This window comes from Falco cherrug, chromosome 2 (genome assembly GCF_023634085.1).
Source record: "Falco cherrug isolate bFalChe1 chromosome 2, bFalChe1.pri, whole genome shotgun sequence".
Taxonomy (NCBI): Eukaryota; Metazoa; Chordata; class Aves; order Falconiformes; family Falconidae; genus Falco; species Falco cherrug.
The window spans coordinates 121,462,560-121,481,407 of record NC_073698.1 but is presented as its reverse complement, the minus strand read 5'-3'; the positions used below and the strand labels follow the sequence as shown (position 1 = coordinate 121,481,407).

Here is an 18,848-nt window from a genome sequence, read left to right as displayed (position 1 = left end):
CTATGCACTATTTACCTATCGCTATACATCCGGTTACGCAATCAGAGAGATGTTGATCAAATCTGGTCTCTGGGAAGCTAACAAAAGAGATACTGAAGCAGTCTTCACACAGGTGGTATCAAAACACTTTCCTCAACACAGTCAACAAATTTGATTTTGCCAAGGGATTGGATTTTCTCAACAACTGCCACAAAGTTTTTGATATAAACAGGATTATTGAGAAAGACCAGCCTTGGCAGAAAATTACTTAAAAACATCTTTTTGTTTTTATGACCATATTTGAATGAAACACAAATGCAAAAAAAAAAATATATATATCAGATTCTATCAGATCACTAAGACCACCATTTCCATTAGAAAATTTACACAACTGGCATGAAAGAAACATGCTCTATTTCTATGGGCAGTGATATATGAAAAAGTGAAGAGTAGGTGCTCTTGATGTTAAGAACACTCATGATTCATTGAAAGACAGTAAGAAATCTAAATAGCCCAACCCTTTACATCAAGAGAGAATGCTGTGGTAGTTCTGAGAGAACATGTCACAGAGAGCAGTAAAGTCACACCTCACTAGCTGCTAAAAGTTTTCCTTCTAATGAAGATGGTTTGATTTGACTGAAATGACCTTGGATAAAAGAGAGTCTGCAACTTTAAATGGAAACAAAAATACTGCATTGACACAGAGGCAAGATAACTGTCAGTACCACCCACGGAGTATTAACGCAGCTGCATCATGTTTGTGTCCAGTGTGAATTCTGCAACAGATAAAAGCTAAGGCTTTTCTAAATATATCTGCAATGAGAAAGTAGAACACTGACCACAGTTCAACAATTAAGACTAAGGAAAACAAGAACAGTGTATGTATGTTGTATTAAACTAATCTCCAGATGACAAAAGATGTTAATGATCGTTTACCCAATTCCACTTCACTGCTGTCAGATGTAACAGGTTTGAAAGGCACTTGAATAGGTACTGTAATAGAGAAATATGTCATTGTCATGTGTTAGGATTTTAGAGCACATTGCCTCTTACAAATAGATTGCTAACAAATTCACTTTGTCTGTAGCTATGTTTACTAAGCTGCACTTAACCAATACAGCAACAAATACAAGAAGCTGTCCATTTATAAGTTTTAGAATCATAAAATTGAAAAAATTATCAGCACTGAGCTGGAACGTGTAACTTAAAAGAACCAAAAACTTATACAGCTGTCTTACACTGAAGACTTCAATGTCTGATACACCCCTGTTCTGTACTTTGGGCAGTTACTCATTCCTGCACACAGTGGATAACCAACCAAATGGATTTCAGAGCAACTCAGCCACCTGTTCTACCAATACACCAACAAAATAAGAGTACGAAAGCGCAAATGAGTAGCAAACACAGACCTGAATTAATTTTACATTATTTGAGGCTTTTATTCTACTTTAAACATCCTGACCAAGGAAATATAGCCTTACTATTCTCAAAGCACTTTTCAGTTCATACCACTTAGCACTTTTGAACCCGTGCACTTAAAATTAAGGACCAAATCCTTCCAGAGACTCCTAATATTGTGTCTGTATGTTTAGCAAATGTGGAGTACCCACAGTCTTATGTTTTCATGTAATCTGTGCATGTTCAACAATTTACAAATAAAGATATTTCAATCAGGCCATAAGACATGCATCTTTTGACACACAAGCATTGTATAGCACTTACGTAAGTCTATTCAAAAAGAATAATGCTCACTGCTCTTACAATACTGAACACCACTTGTAAACATATCAAGAAGAGATGAAGAATAGCTTAAACTAATTTTTGACTCAGAAGCCAGCTTTGCACATGCTTGCTTTGTTTTCTCAGCATAGTATACTGCAGAATCAAGCCAACTAATTTTAAAGTTGGTCCCCAGAAAAAGAATGATATTTAATATAATAATGTAATAAAATATGACTTGCTTCAATCATCCTAGTGTGAACAGAAACACAGATGGGACCCCCACAGCAACCCTCTTTTTTTTTATGACTACATTCTGGGTAAAATCTCATGCTGAAATACAAAAGCACATATTCTGCCTACAAAACTATGTTTTCCATAAATATATGGGGAGAAATAAATGTAAGTTATTAGCAGAAATCACCGTAAAAATAATTTTTAATAACAAAATGCTGTACTGCACTGCGGTCTTTTGACTATTAGAGACAACTTTACGAAGCTGAACCAAATGTTCAACCAGCAAATCTCTTTAAAAGTGCCTCCTAGCTAAAGACAAAACATTCTGTCCCCAAGGGATAACTGTTACACTGACAAACCAAAATCCATCAAAGCTGGACAGTTTCACCTCTCATCTGCCGAATTCTCCCCACTCCCTGCCGCTCTGCCCCAAGCCTGCAGGAATGTGATACCACCCTCAAATAGCCGGATCATATCAGGATCACTCACTTGAGGCTAGAACTGCTGGACCCTGGCATTACAAACAATATGAAGCCTTAATGAACAAATGAAAGACCATGGTAGACAAAATTAAAAGGCCAGGACAAATAACAAACATTGGAATAGTGCTACTTAAACATCAAGAAAGATCAAGGATGGGAAATATAACAAATGCCATTTACCAGTCTCTCGCTCTGACATTTTTGCAGATGTAGATGTTTGGGGAGTAGAAGTAACATGTAGAAAGTCATTTGAGGCTGGAAAAAAAATTGTGGCTTATTATTAACAAAATACATGAGCCATCACACCTCGGCATCATCTGCAACCATGGACTTGATGTTTTGGTGTGTGAATAATAAAGAACTGAAAAAAAAACCATAAAAACATATTCTGCAAAACAAGCAAAATTTTAAAAAGAGAAAGGTTAATATGCAAAGATGTGCAAACCCACATAGATATGATGAAAAAATGAAATGGAACATCGCAACTAGAATGGAAAAAAAATTCCCACAAGTTTAATAGGAATGTAAGGCTGAAAAAGCACAAGAACACTGGGCTAAGGGAAGCAAACAGAAAGCAAATACACAAGGTGATGATACTGAAAAAAGCCTAATTAAAAAAATCAGCAAAAATATAAGAATGTAAACAGACAACATCACCAGACAGGGAAAGAAATATCCTTACCCTAGTCAAATTTTTAAGTTTTGTTATAATTACAAATACCTGATTTCTCCACTGTAAAAACAAGAAAGCTAACAAAAGTCCTTTAAATACTGCAAGGCAAGAAATGTAATTTCCCTCTGAAGTGCATGACATAGCTGATATGAAAGCAAGACTGCTACAGAGAGAAGTGCAATAACACTCCAAGACACTTAATAAGGTTCATTACACTTCAACTCGCACTCAGCTTCACGTCTGTGGGTTTGCCAGCCTGTTCACATAAAGCTTTTGATACCTCATGGGCCAAAAAATACTCCCAGGCTGCAGAACTGGTCTTGTACACCTCCCAGTGTGCAAGACGCTATCGCCACGAGCATCGCCACCCATTGTCGTCACGGGCCATATCCAATGCCATAAGCAAACACAGCCTTTCACGTACGGCCATGCCATCTCTACGCTTGCACTTCACCCCAGTCTAGGCCCAAGAAAAATAACAGTTCAGCTAAAAGCTCAGCATATCTTGGGACAATTCCCATCTTGCAATGTTACCGGATCTGCAAGAAACAGCTTTACCAGATCAGGTCGGCAGCACGGCCAAGCACCAAAGGCTGCCGGTGCTTGAACTTTGAAGAAACGTGCTGAGGTTCACCAGAAGCTGAAAAGAGGCATCGTTCTTAAAACCCTAACGTGACCTCAAAAGCAGCAGTAGAGCAGAGCAGGGCACTCCCTCTTCCAGGTGACGGCAATGTAAAGGTGTGGGCAGATGACAACCAGCCACCTTGAGAGTCAGCGGTGAAGCAACCAAGGGCTGCACCCTTCGACCAGGGAACTTTGGCGGGCAGCTCAACCGCGGTGCCAGCCCCCTGCGCCAGCCCCACTCAGCCCAGATGCAATTTGCCTCCTAAGAATGCTGTCGTACCTGAGTGTGCCAGAGAAAGGAAGACCCGCTACCAAAACACAAAGCAGCAGGGGAATGGCAGCTGAAGGCAAAGTGCAAGAGTGCACCCCCTGCACAAGCCATCCCTCAGTCCCTGCAGAAAATGCCCATCAGCAATGGAAAAAGCATGGGACCGAACAGCAGAATCACAGAGCAAGCGCGGCAAGTGCTTTGGCAAGCAAGCTGCACCAACAGTTCTTCATACTCTCCATGGAAGATGACAAGGATGCCAGGTGGTTTGGGGTGGGAGGCGTGACGGGGAGCAACAGAGAAAGGGGGAAATGGAAAAAGAAAGGCTTTTTCTAGTTACCCGTCAGGGTTTTCTGGGTTGCCAGTGAGGAAGGAGTGGTGGACTTCAGCCTTGGTCTTCGAGTAGCTAAGATCAAACACAAAACCCACCTTCAGGTCCTCAGAGGGGCTATTGTTGCATGACTTGCATCAAGAGAGAGCTACAAACAAGGAGACGCGGCCCTGCTTGGGGCAGGCTTCCACGCCACAGCATCACCCCCATAGCAGCATGACACTACCTCGCAGCTGGCATAGGCAGCCCAAGGTAACAGAGGACACCTAGAAGTGGAACCCCAAAAAAGGCAGCAGAAAGCTTGCAGATGGAGCAATTCCTGACAACGAGCTGAAAGGGACCAGCTGCGGTGTGGATCACCTTTGAGGACACCAAAAACGTCTGAACAGGCTCATGGCTGCAGAGAAAAGCGTTGCCAAAGCCATCAGCATAGGAAGGGGATCACTGGCTATTTACCCATCACAGTCCTTGTGGTTCCCGGTGAAGCAGGGGAGGCGGATTCCAGGTCCAGTCTCTGGGCTGCTACAGACACACACGGAAATAACCTTGAGATGCCCTCACGGTCTCGCCGCAGCAGCACAAGCATCACTGATTCACAACACCCCAAAACTCTGCATTTAGGGCAACACACCCCTGCTCCTGGCAATAGCTCCTGACTCAGCGATCAAATCGGCAGCCAACTCTCTTGCCGTGGTTGAAACTAACACAATATTCTTAGAAATTCAGTAGCTAAATGCCTCTCCATCAGCAGAAAAATGGCTATATGTCTACTTCACCAAAACACTCCTTACATTTCCTTGAAAGATGCCCCAAAAGCAGTTGTTGCAAACTGAACATGGGAGCCAAGAGGCACACCTTTGTATTCAGAGATCAACTCTGACCTCAGTTTTCCCTCGAATCAATGAAGTCTTTCATTCTATGGGTCAGAAATCTCAGTCCTTGGCACTAATAAAGCTCAGTGACTCTGCAGGAAAGTGCCTGCAAACAAGTGACAAAAGGCAATTTTTCTGCAGAATCCTACCACATCTTTCAAGTGCTTACACTTCTACAGTCCATCATGCCACTGTACACTAAAGAACAAGGAACTTGATTAAAGTGACTTCCTCATACTCTTGTCCCAATTTTGCACAGAGAAAATCCACAATCTAATACATAAAGCAGTGAAAAACCTAGTTTGTGTTTAGTCATTTGCACTGCACATCTTCGCTTGACTCTGAATGTAAGGGAGACAAGATTGTTGGTGACAGTTTTCAACCATGCACAAAGATAAAGTTGGTGGCAATAAGGTAATGGTTTCTAGAGATTTCTGTGGGATTTTCGGATATTCCCAACCTTTGGAAACTGAAATTATTTTGTTAAGGTCCCTTCCACATGAACCTTTTCTAGTAACATTCAATGACTCACTAACCAAATTAGTATCTGGCATTTTCCCATGGTGAACAGCAGCTAAATCTTTTTCCACACATGAAAAAACTTTTGCATCCAATGTGCAAAAGGACCAAATTTGACATGTTAGAAGTTATTTAACCATTCCAAATAGCAAGCCTTCATATGTAAACAATCCTACACAAGAAAACCTGGATGACAACCCCGTAGGACAATCTAGCTAATCGTTCACAAACATAAGAAAAATTTATCTTATCATTCCAACATTTCATTCCAAATTTCTCAAACGTTGCAGCAGATACAACTCTCTCCAGTTACACTTTTATACAGAGCAAGTCAGAAACCCTCCTCCATTTAGCAAAGCATTGCCGTGTCTTTTGAGAGACTGCCTAGATGTCAGGAGAGCTACAATGAAGAGAGAAATCATTACCAGCTGAGGTTAGTGGCATTTCTGGCATGCCAGATGTTGTGGATCTTGAAGAAAGAGGTTTCCTTTCACCTAAATCCAAAAAGATAATCATGCGTTAAAAGGCTTAATTGCCTCAGAGCAACTATGGGTAGCACAGGACTCAGCAGACAAATGTTACATTGTTAGAATAGAAGCACAGGGAAATTTGCTTGCAAATCAGCTAGGCATTACTGTGTCTCCTGAACTGTTAAGCTGGTATGAAATTTAATGTGGAAAGCATGTGACCTAATTATTCATAATAATGAGAATTTTTATTACTACTTAATAATCTTAGCACATAAAGAATTGCAGGTAGTAAGAAAACACCTTGTGATCCAGGAAATACTCAGTGGGCCAGGCAATATAAAGCTAATCAGAACAACCTGATTGTGGAAAAATTATACAGAAATACATGTTAAGCGCTTAATTCCCTTTCAGTTAATTTCTCTCAGCACAGGAAAAAGAACCCCAAAACAAAACAAATCAAAAACTGAGAAAGGCAGGTCCACAGCTGGGAACCTCAATAATGAGAAAACTAAACCCAACCAACTAAAGGGGAGCCACCTCTATGCCCCCAATCCCCCATACACAAAGATGAATGATGTGTGCAAATGAGAATCTAGTTATTGGCAGCAGTAAGTGGTATGAATTACTGGGATGGTGACAACTAAAGCAACGCAAAGCTTCCAAAAATAGCAGCAAGGATAAAAATGAAAACAAAATATTTAGAAACTAAATAAAATCATATTATCAATTTTACCCAGTGCTGTTTCTAACAACTGAGGTTCTGTAGTAATTATGGACCTGGATATTTCCAACTCAGGAGTATCACTAGCTGCAGGAAAACAAAAAAAAAAAAAAAGTAAATATACCTGAGAAATAACTTCATGTAAATAAATTAAGGAGGAAGATTTGAGGGAGAGAAATTTTACCTTCCATTTCTCTCAGAGTATTATTTTTTATTATTATTTATTTATAAAATTAAGCTTATTTTTTCTAAGTATTTAAATACCTTTACTAACTACTTAGCTGAAGATGTTACTCAAGTTTTGCCATGTGTGCAAATGTTCACAAAGACTTTGAAAAACAATATATAGTTTTACATGCATTTGCCTTAAACAGCACCTGAAAAAAACAGCTATACAACTTATAATATATCTTTCCATGAAGTTAAGAATTCTTCAGAAAACTTGGAAAAACTGTGATTTCAGGAGATGGAAGATTCTCAGTACCACTTCATTAAGTCACTCAACTCTATGCAGTTTCCTTGTTTTGGCCCATTTTTTTTCAATCAGATTTGGTCCCAGGTCTCAGGTCCCATATAACAGATTTGGTTCCATATAACAGAATGAACTAACCTGATTTAAAATAATTTCCTAGGATTAGGGTGCTTTATAGAACAGTGCAACAAAACTGAACTCTTTGAAAACTGTATTGGGATTGCCAAGAACCAGTAGGTTATACAGCAGAGAACTTAGTAGGCTCAGAGTAAGGTTTTGGGCAATGAACTGCTTTCCTTTCTCCTCCACCTTCCCCATTGCCCTCACCTCTTCAGCACGGCTTGAGCATGAACAAGTATGTACATAAAAGGCTTAAGCATTCTCACATGTCAAAGGCTACAGGAAAAACAACCTATCTCCAAAGCTAATACCCAAAGTCTAGCTTAGTCAGAAGGGGCTGGCCTGAGATGTGTTTACTTTCTTATTTTAAGACAATACATAGGAAAAATAACAGCAAAATGTATATGGACATTGAAAAACAGATAGAAAGAAAGAGAGAAAGAAAACAATCACAACTGTAACAGTCTTAAGCCTTGCAAAATTTAAATCTCTTCCTGACACACGCATTTGATCAATAGCGCATTATTCAGGCTCTGTGAGCTAGCTGCATTTTTGCTTTAAACCTCTGCTCTGCCAGATCCCAGGATTAAGGCTGCTGTTACAGGATTTGAAAAACTAATACGTAGGGTGAGACCCAACTGTCTGAAATCATCAACATGGAAGCAGTAATAAACTTTTCAGCACCAAACAAACAAACAAAAGGGTATGCTTCTGAAATAACATTACTATAATTTACCAGTGTCTGGTATTTCTGAAGCTGTAAAAGTTTGGGGAGCAGAAGTAACAGCAAGAAAGTCACGTGAAGCTGGAAAATAAAACCAAAAATCATCGCTGTATTGTTTTGAAGTGACAATAACCATCATGCCACAGCACCATATTCTTTTATGAGCTGAAGAAACTTCTAGGTAACATTTAACATACTACATTCTGCAGAAAGGTAGACTCTGAAATGTACATATTAAGTATGACTTGCAAAAAATTTCCAAAAACATGCATTAATGCACAGACACATAATACAGCTAATGACCAAACTGTTAGCAGAATTGCACAAATAGAAGTTGTCCTATAGAGCTAAAAAGGAGAAATACAAGGCTGCTGAAAAAAGGAGAACAAATTATGAATAAAAATTAGTGAATTGGGACTGCATGGAATTTTTGTCTAGTATTTCGAGGATCAAGAAGGAGGATATCCTGCTGCTGAAACTGGAGAAGGAAAAAGGATAACAAAGCAGGAACTGTACCAAATGAAACATATAAACTGTCTTTTGTCAGATATGAAAAAGGCTGAAAGTTGCAATCCTAGTAAAGGATTTCCTGCAAAATTTAAATTATTTCAAAAGCATATGCATCAGGCATTATACTACTGGCATGCTAAAAATGTGACATCTTTCCAACTGGCTCTCATCTCACTATTTTTTTTTCCTTTGGATAACTGTCAGTGGCCCCAAGTAAATAACTAGCTCTTACAAACTCACTTATAAAATATGTTTCACTTGTGATAAGCACATCATAGAAATTTTCTAAGGACCAACTAGCCAGTGTTTGAATCTTCAATGACATGTTTCTGTAGTGCCAGTTTTGAAATCTGGGCACTTAAAATTATATCTATGTTTATACAGAAGAGCTACGTTTTCAAAAGATGCTGAAATTTCCGCAGTTTCCATTCATTTATTAGGACTCTTGAGTATTGCAGTAAATCAGGATATTCCACTTATGAAACTCAGGTGTGGATAGGCTTATTTTAATTTAGTATTCACTGTAGGTTGGATTTCATTTTAAAGGTAAGAATTACATGCTGTAGCCAAATATGGAAAAATCTTCAAACTACTAGTTACAAAATGTCATAAAGAAACCTCCTATTTGATACGGTACTTCCATACCTGCAGTTATTCTACATTTATGTCAAACTGAACAAATTATTTAATGAGAGGCACTATGTCTCCTCCGAAAATTCTGTCAAGAGGATTAATCTTATGAGAAATCATTACTAGATCTGGTTGGTTGCACTTCTGTGGTACCAGATGTTTTGGATCCTGAAGAAACAGCCTTTGTTTCCTCAAAAGCTGAAAAAAGAATCTGAGCTTAAAATGCTGAGACACCTGTGACTTAATGGATTAGCATCAAATAGCTTAGTGAAGGCTGTGCAATTCCAGATGATGCTAATGCAAAGCTAAGCAACACGGCAGATGGCCTGAAAGTGAGACATGAGACAACTCTGTCATGGCAACAGGAGATGATGGCTTACAATACAGTCTTCTGGCCTTGAAATTTGAGTTCCACATGCCCAAAAGAATTCTTCTCAGTAAGCAATTTTATCTTATTAAATTCTGGAATAAGCGCTGCAGCTATACGAAAAGAAAGAAGCTAATGATGAGATACCACAACACTGTCTTTAAGCAGTTTTTAAGCCATTAACAAGTATGTTTGTCAGCTGGTTACACAGACACAGGGATGGTGAATAAGCAGTTCTCTGTGAGTGTTGGTAGCCAAGACTCTAAAGCAGATCTTAAAATTACCATTTGCAGTTCTACGTGATGCTAAAATAACGGAAAAAAATTATGGAACTAATCTGCTGATTACCCGTCTCCATCTCTCTGGTTTCCGCAGAAAGTATAGATACGGATTTCAAGGCTGGACCCTGAGTAGCTAAAAGCAAAAATGAAAAAAAAATTATGATACTGAGACACTCCCCTTGCAAGTCATACAAAATCTAATTTTAACTGTAACTAGCAAGTTTTTGTTTGGTTTGAATGTCTCTTCTTCGTAATAATTTTTACCCTATTCAAACTTAGGCATGCATTATCTAATCAGACTGAATCTATATTACTGAAGAGGTTTTTCCTCACAGCAAAGCAACCCAAACACAATCCATTTGATCTTCATAGCACTCACAGGTCTGTATAAACTGGTTACTATTACATGTAACTATTTCAAGAGGACGTGTAATGGGAAAATATTAAAAAAAAACAGCAGTGCAATGAAGTCAGTAAAATAATCATGGACGTTAGTTAACAGCATCTTTTATCTGTTATGCTGTAATGAAGACTATTACAAAGACCTTATGGTTACTTCACTTCAAAGCATAGATAACATTTCAAAGTATAGATAACCTGGGGTGTGCTCCAACTGAAACAGGGAATCAAGGTGGAATTGGGCATTCTTACCTAAAGGCCATCATGAATGAGTTTCCACCTCATGTAGGTTTTGTGCTACAGTCTTGCTTGTAAGAAACCGATCCTATTCAACTGGGTGAACAGGCCAGTAAGTATTTTCCAGTAAACTTATCTGCACCAGTCACTTGTGCCCATGTAGGTTACAATATATTTGAAAGAGAAATTTTCCAACTGTATTTTTAATTGGTCTTTACCAGGATGAGTTTTTTTGAAAAACAGTTAATCAGAATTTTTAAATTAAACTTCTCTGAATGCTTGAGACTGAGAAAAACATTCAAACAACTAGGTGTAGGGTTCATTTCTAAGGTAGGCTATATGAATATAAGCCAAAAAGTGAACACTTACTTCATTTATTCGATCTGCTTTCCCCTTTACTTTCAATCTAGCTTATCACATTAACAAAAATGATCTCAGGTTTCCATCCTGATATAGCTGGACTCAGCACTTGGACCAGATGATCACTGTAGGTCCTTCCCACTGGAACTATTCTATTCTATATTTATAGAGAAGAAAATTTCAACAACAAAAGCTGTATGACTCACAGCTTTTGGCAAAAGCTTCCATCAATCCATTTACATCCACTAAGAACTATGAGAGATCTCCCAAAGGCATCAGAACATTGAAGACATGTTAACAAAGCTATCTTTTCAGAAACATTTGAATTCAAAATATACCGACCACACAGAGAGTTTATAAAACAATGGAGATGTCTCCCTCTGGTACAATTGAGATAGAAAAATAAAGAAAAAAAGTCTTCAGGGGAACTAGGGCAGAATACAGGTCACACACACTCAAACTTCAGAAATTAAATTTTGCTTTCTTTGCTGACTTTATGACAGCAGGTGATTCAAGGCATGCAGAGGCACAGTGCAGAGAAATCTCCTCTGTATGACCCCCCTCCCCACTCTCACAGAGTATCTTTGACTTCAGCATTGACTTCATGGGGAGCACAGATGCTCCAGCTGACCCAATGGCTGGGCCCAGCCTCACACAATAAATCCCATTTTTGCTAAGTAGAACTACACGGCAGGAATGGAAGACATGAGAACAAAAGCAGAATAAATACTTGAATGAAAATTATTTTGCCTCAAGTGTTCTTACTATTTTACCTTTACCACTGAGACAAACATAGGATTATGTTCTTATTCCCCAGCAGAAAGCAAAAATACTTCCCATTCCTAATAATTTTCAGATTTTCAGTTATATTTACGCAAATAGGTTCTTAAATCATCGAGTCTCTCTCTCTCTCTCCAATGCTGTCTCTAACTGGATTTAGCCAAATTTCTTTCACTACAGTGAAAGCAAGTATGTATCCCCATCCACTCAAACATATCTGGAAAAGAGCTGTCAAAAGTTGTAGTCAATTAAGAACAAATTGTGAACGTAATTTTTCATGTTCTTGAGAATTTGGTTCAAATATGCATTTCAGAAAGAGCTATTCCTGGAAAATATTTTAAAATTTGGCAGACTGAATTAAATATAAGTATGCTGTCTATTACTTGATAACTTCTTGAGCAATGCTTAGTGAAATATAACTCCATACTGATCCAAGGTCACTCCAGTTAACTAGTGTAATTGCTGTTTATATAGCTAGCGCCAACAAGCATTGTTTCAGTAGGATGAGACAGCTGTGACTAACACAATGACACAGTGCAGAGAAATACAGGCCTGTTATGAAAGCAGAGGTCTTGAGAAGGGGAGACACCAGATATGGTGTGGATGAGTACAGGCATGGGACGCCATGCCATAAAGAGCTCAGCAATGATCAGTTAGAAAAACTACACACCTGGAGCCAGACAAAATTTACTTTAGAGGTAACAAGAACACAGAAATAGTATCTAACAAACACAAATGGCACCATATATGTTTAAAACCAGATTTAAGGTGTCTTTCAGCAGAAGAAGAGAGAGAAGGAAGAAATCATCAACATGAACGTCACAGTCCTCCCAACACAGGACTCCAGATGCGCATAACTTGCTGAAACATCCTCACTCATCACTAACACAAGCATGAAATCACCAAGCTTAGGACCCAGAGGTACACTGGAAGGGTGAGCAAAACACCAGGGGAAAAAGGCAGTAACTAAGAAGCTTGTGGGTTACTATTTTAATTATGTTACAGATATTATTGAGGCTTTTTCTGTATGGAAGTACTCTACATACATTAATATTCTTTCTTTTACTGCAAGAGTTAAATCGAGACTAATGGTGACTCTCGAATTAGATAAGAATCTTGAAATAGATAGATTTCCATTACACTAACAATAAATTCTTGGCTTTATACATATATCTACACACACATAGAGACATATGCATATAGGTAAATACATATGTCTATACATATAAACATACATGTAAATGTGTAGCTATATAAAAGATAACTTAAAAAAAAGAAAGAAAGAAAAGGAGTGTTTCCTCTTGCAATAAGATTTTGACCCCAACATTTTGACCCTAACCCAGGTAAACCTATTTTGAAAATGTGAGTACCACCATACTTCCTTAAATATCAGACCTTCCCAAAGTGTCCTGAAGTTCCTCGCCAAACAACTAATGAATCCAGAAACAAGCAAACTTTATGAATATTTAAACCACAACAAAATCTATAAATTATGGCACTACTTTAACCAAATATACAAGTATTTGGCAAACTATATGAAAACACACAGAACTGATGTTGGCTAGAACAGTACTCCCAACTCTGAAATACAGTCTCAGAAGCTTATGGGGTACTTCCAAGTAAATCACAAAACTAAAAGCAGCAATTTTAGCTAAGTATAAATTGCCATCATTGCTCCATAGATAAAAGTTAGCCCAAATATCCTCACGAGTTTTTGTTTGTTTGTTTTTTACAATGAAGCATTGATTTGGAGCATCCTGTCATGACAATAAAGCAAAACCAGACTTAGAATGAAAGAAGAAATTTGCTAACGGCTCCTACTTTACCTACAGAATTAGGTTATAGCAGCTGAAGCATTTAAACCTACCAGCCACAGAAACAACAAAAGAATTAGATAATTTTCCACTGAAGCTTACTCAAATTTACAAAGAAAGTAATTACCAAGTTCTGTCAATGGACTTTTTGGAGCATCAGAGATTCTGGATCCAGAAGGAAGTGTCTGTATTTCATTAGGAACTATGATAAAAGAAATAATCAAGGCTTTACTTGATTAAGAATATTACAAGACACAGTATGGATCTATTTTTCGGCTTATAAACCACTCACTCCTGAAACCAATGATTTTTAATGAAAAAGAAAAATAGTTCCAGCCTAGGAAAAAAACCACATTACGTTGTCAATTAAAAAGGTATGTGGAATATGAACAAAATCACGTTTTCCCTAACTGTAATATAAAGATCCATCAATCACAGGATTTCGATAATGAACATCCATCAGTAACTATGACCACCTAGTTTGAAATTAAGTAGTGACCCATGTTGATTACATTCCATATTTTCATCTTTAAAAGCATGGCAAAAAACAAGCAAGGCTGATGATGCTTAAAAGACCCAAAACTGATTCAACTTATTAACAATTAGATTGACTGATGATCTAGCTTCAGTAAAATCTGGAAATCTGCTTGCAACTGTAAATGAAAAAGAAAACAAAAGAGAGAGTATGACATTAACATGAATCAATAGGATTATGTAAAAATACATTTCTTGAGAAGCACTAGCAGTCCTCTTCATGTGAAGGTCTGTCTTTCAGTCCTGCAAATGCTGATGATTTTTAACTTTACCATACATCATCCTGTATATGCATGCCATCTGTGGTTTAGAAAAATATAATCAAAGTTTAGAAAAAACCCCAACAACCTCAAGTTTAGATTTGTGTTCATAATTTTGCATGGTTTGGGGATTAAAATTCAGGCAACATAATCAACATTGAGAATTTAGAATTCTGAATACCAGAAGTAAGTAGATGCTGCTCCAAATGATAAAACTAACAATACTACTATTTAGATCACAAATCTCTCATTCTGAGACATCTCTGAAAAAATATCAGTAGAGCTCTTTTTTTCCTCCAGGGTAAATACAATTATATAAACAGGCAATATAAAATTTTCCTTCTGCATCATTGCTGATGTTGCCTAAATGGACCTGTCTTCAGAAGAAAATCAATGAGGTCATTATTTCAATTCTATCATTGATGTTGATTTTACTGATGGAAATTTTATGTGATGTCAATCACGCAGGTCAGATAAACAGAAAGCATTACTTTGAAAAATAATATTGAATCACCCAGTCAAATCTGCTAGCAATAATCACACATATAACAGCCACAGTTCAGCCAGAGCTAGATGCATCCTGCTTTTTGTTTCATGTGTCAGCTGCTGGAAACATGAAGGGAACCAGAAATTTTAATTAGGACTTCCTTTGGAGTCAATACAAAGGGGATCCAGCAAGTAGAAGAAAAATTCTGCTGGAGGTGAAAAAAAGCATTTAATGTACAAAGAAGGTAAAAAGCAGCAAAATTAGTTACCCAGTATGTTTTGAGTTTGCACCAATTCGGGTTTAGGCGTCGATTTAAATTCCTCAGGTCCATGTTTTTTCTCAGCCTGAGCTAGAAAAAATAAGCTTTATTTAATACAGAATCCCTCTGACCTTTTATCTACTGCCCAAAGTTTTTCTTATCATCATTTTATGCCACCTGACTAGAACTATTTCTGCAGCAGCTTGACTACATCATGATTAGTATTTATTGTTGTTTTCAGATGCGAAGTCTATACGAAGTTGTGGGTTTATTTTGTTGCAGTTTTACATAAGTATAAACAATACCCATTACATTGCAAAGTGTATTTACAAATATTTTCCCTGCTATTTTGGAATTTTTTTAATCCTTGTAATATAAAAAATTATCAGAGAAAGAATAAAGATTCACCTGTAATACCTTTGCTCTTTCATTTTTTCTAGTAACAATATATTACGCTTTTAACTTTCACTCATTCTAATTCTACATCTTCAGAGTAAAGCATGAGCAGTTTATTAAACAGCCATTACACATATGTAAACTGACTTGCTGACCATATTTTAATAAACTAGTGCAGAATTACACTCTTCCAGCTGTTTCACATAACATTTAATTCCTATGGTATGTAAGTCACGATCACTTCTTTCTTCTCCCATCTTGCTGGAGGTCTCATGGCATTTGATCAGTTATACAGTACACAGAACTGGTAATCTAAGATTATAAAATGGCAAAGTTTACTGATACAGAACAGAGAGGACAGTAAAGTCTCAGCCTTGAATATGATAAGATTCCTTCCCCAGTGCAAACTGCACAGTATTTAGCACATTTTGGTATTTAGAGGTGATCTTTAATATCGGCGATCAGCACCAATATAGCACTAAGTTTTAGTATTCATTCAGTTTAATAAAGATTTCTTTTTGAGATACAATAGGAGAGAGCTACTTTTGTTTTTCTGGCATGCTCTCCTTGCTTTTTCCACAATCTACTGAGCATGTTTCAAGCAAGAACTGATCATGTAGGTTTATAAGCTTCTTATTTCCTGAAGAAAACATGCTGTTTTCCAGATTCTAAATAGCTGCATAGATGCTTCTACAGTTACAAACATTATAGAATTTTCTGTTTTGGACTGTGGTGCTTTTCAGTGTCACAAAAGCTGGAGTCTCCACAGATGCTGCTTTACTAGGACTCAATTCAGCTTCTGTCAGTTACAGTGCTGTTACTGTAATCTGTGGGAGGAGGTTTTCATTCTACAGAGAAGTTAAAGCAATTTATCTCTATGAAGCCTGTGGGAGAAAATTCACCCATGAGAGACCCAGAAACAACCGGTACCCATACCTCAGAAGTACTTCAAAAATTAACATTTCTGGTGAAATGCAATCATTCAAAAAACCAACACCCAAATAAGAACAAAACAAAGAAGAAAAAACAAAACAAAACAAAACAAACAAAAAACCCCACAAAAAAACCCCATAAACCAAAACCACCAAAAGCAAATACCAAAATTTAGAACTCATTATGCTTTGGGTTTTTTTAGAGGTCACATGGTTTACATTCTTATGGAGCATATCTCCTGTCAACTAGGTTAACTGAGCAAGCTGAACAAGGAAAAGCATGCCCAGAATTGGTACAAAAGAAACTAAGCTCTCCTCTGTTTTGCACAGAACATTGTAGGGATGATGTCAAACAGCAGCAGACATTTTTGTAACACAAGACACAGGAAGCAGAAAGTTTAGGCTTTAAAAGCTAAATTAGAGAAAAAGAGAGAAATGCCTTTGACTTTTCTAGGGCACCAGGTAAACTAGGCTTAATGTGTTGGTTCAATGGTAGCTGCAAAGTAAATGGTTAACACAACCAAGCAAGGTAAGTTACTTTACCATCACAGCATGGAATACAGCAAGAATGTATTTAGGCAACATTTCTTAAACTGTTTTTCCTCTAACTTCTCTTGACTCTCTCATTCATGTTCCTTTCTTCCTCCACAACTGGAATTAAGACATTCTGATGGAAGCAATAATCACTCCTCATGTCCCACATGAGCACAAGAGGAAGCCTTCTGGGGCCAGGAGGAGAACAGGAGGAACAAAACTTGGGAAATATGGCAACAAAGGAGTTATTCCTACTAAACATTAACCCTAGTTTGGATTCACAGGTGGTATTTTTCATTTCAAGCTTATTCTCTATTTTGCAAAACTGCTTTGATAAATTTCTGGTCCAATCCCTTACGTAAAGAAATAACTTGCCTTTTTTTTTTTTTTTTTTTTTAAAAATTAGTTCTTCTGTGTCCCAGACAAATGTGCTGATATTTCTAACTGTTAGTTAGCTCCAATTTCCCTGTGAAGTTAATGAAAAGGCTCACATTTCACTCAACTGGGAGAAAAAATGTAGTGGTATTTTGAGGTATATTAGACAGCATTTTAAAAATTGAAGAGAGGGGGCAGGGAAAGTATTATGAACTTGTGCTGTTGTATTAAGAATAAATTAGTCCTAAGTGGAAAATACTGTAACAAGCCTGGCAAAAGAAAACATAAAAGAGCTTACTAACCAGTCTTTCCATGGAAGTGCATGCCAAGGGAGGGGAGGCCTGAAATTAAGAAAATGATGGGATGCCCGGCTGACAAATACACCCAAAAAAAGTCACATCACAAACCACATCCTTTGACAAGGACCCAGTAGAACACAAGAGCAGCCCAGCTCATGGAGCCTTTCACATAGTCCATTTGCTGAAATACTTCGAGCTCCTTTCTTCCCTTCTTGCATGACGGATGACACAACAGCTGCTCCAGCACAGAACTTCTTTTAAATTAGTGGTCTGCTGCCACTTCTGGCACCAGGCCTTAAACCTTTCACAGCAAATAATTGCTATGTCTTACTCAAAGAATCCAGTCTGAATGAAATAGAGTGAAGTGGATCCTATTGCTAAATGCAATTAATTGTGCCTCCACATTACCCTGCCTCTCAAATGCAATCTTAAGTTACTTGTGAAAGTCTGGCTCAAATGCTTATATATTCAAGTTATTTTTGCATGTGTAATGGCTAGACAGAAATTACACTCAAAGAACTTTTTTTCTTTTAAAGGATTCACTTTCCTGTTTCCTGCTACTTCCTTTTTTTTTTTTTTTCTTTTTAACTCAAATTCTGTAACCACAATGAATACATTCTTTAATGTAAATAGTGTGATATAGTCATATATGTCAGATATGACATACATGAGACACTGGTGCTGTGATCAACGAAGAATGACTGACAGGAATGGTGACCACAGAGAAAGAGCCACAGAAGCAAAACCATACAGGAAGCATGAAGTGGAAGATGAAAATGATTCTGAACATTTCAGTAAATAACTAAATGATGTGAAAGCAGTAAGAATATGTTTAGTTGTAACAAATAGTTATATATCATCTGTCACTAAAAAGACAGTACTTGCCAGTTATTATCATGTGTAATGAAACACGCTATCCAACTCCGTAAACATACATTTCTGCGCTGTGTCTAGATGACAATGTTTACGGTTACAATTACTGCATACCAGGTACATAAACACGATTACAGAACACAAAGGAAAGGAAATGGAATGGACTGATTCCCTCTTCCCTGAGGTGATATATTAATTCTGGTGTCACACTTCACACTGTTTACCTGATTAAACAGTAATTTCCAGCACAAGGAATGATGTATTTTGATTAGATGAATGCAAGCCTGAGGACTAGGATTTTGCAGGAGAG

At 37.6% G+C, this 18,848-nt stretch overlaps 1 protein-coding gene across 1 annotated transcript in view; it reads right to left on the bottom strand.

Annotated features, from left to right (window-relative positions):
- ABI3BP (ABI family member 3 binding protein) overlaps positions 1 to 18,848 on the bottom strand; it is a 166,213-nt gene that overhangs the window by 83,497 nt on the left and 63,868 nt on the right. The window contains 11 exon segments of the mRNA XM_055702821.1: positions 916 to 972; positions 2,598 to 2,672; positions 4,323 to 4,388; positions 4,770 to 4,835; positions 6,130 to 6,198; positions 6,908 to 6,982; positions 8,224 to 8,292; positions 9,475 to 9,549; positions 10,067 to 10,132; positions 13,717 to 13,791; positions 15,139 to 15,219. Coding sequence (XP_055558796.1) covers positions 916 to 972; positions 2,598 to 2,672; positions 4,323 to 4,388; positions 4,770 to 4,835; positions 6,130 to 6,198; positions 6,908 to 6,982; positions 8,224 to 8,292; positions 9,475 to 9,549; positions 10,067 to 10,132; positions 13,717 to 13,791; positions 15,139 to 15,219 — 774 coding nt within the window.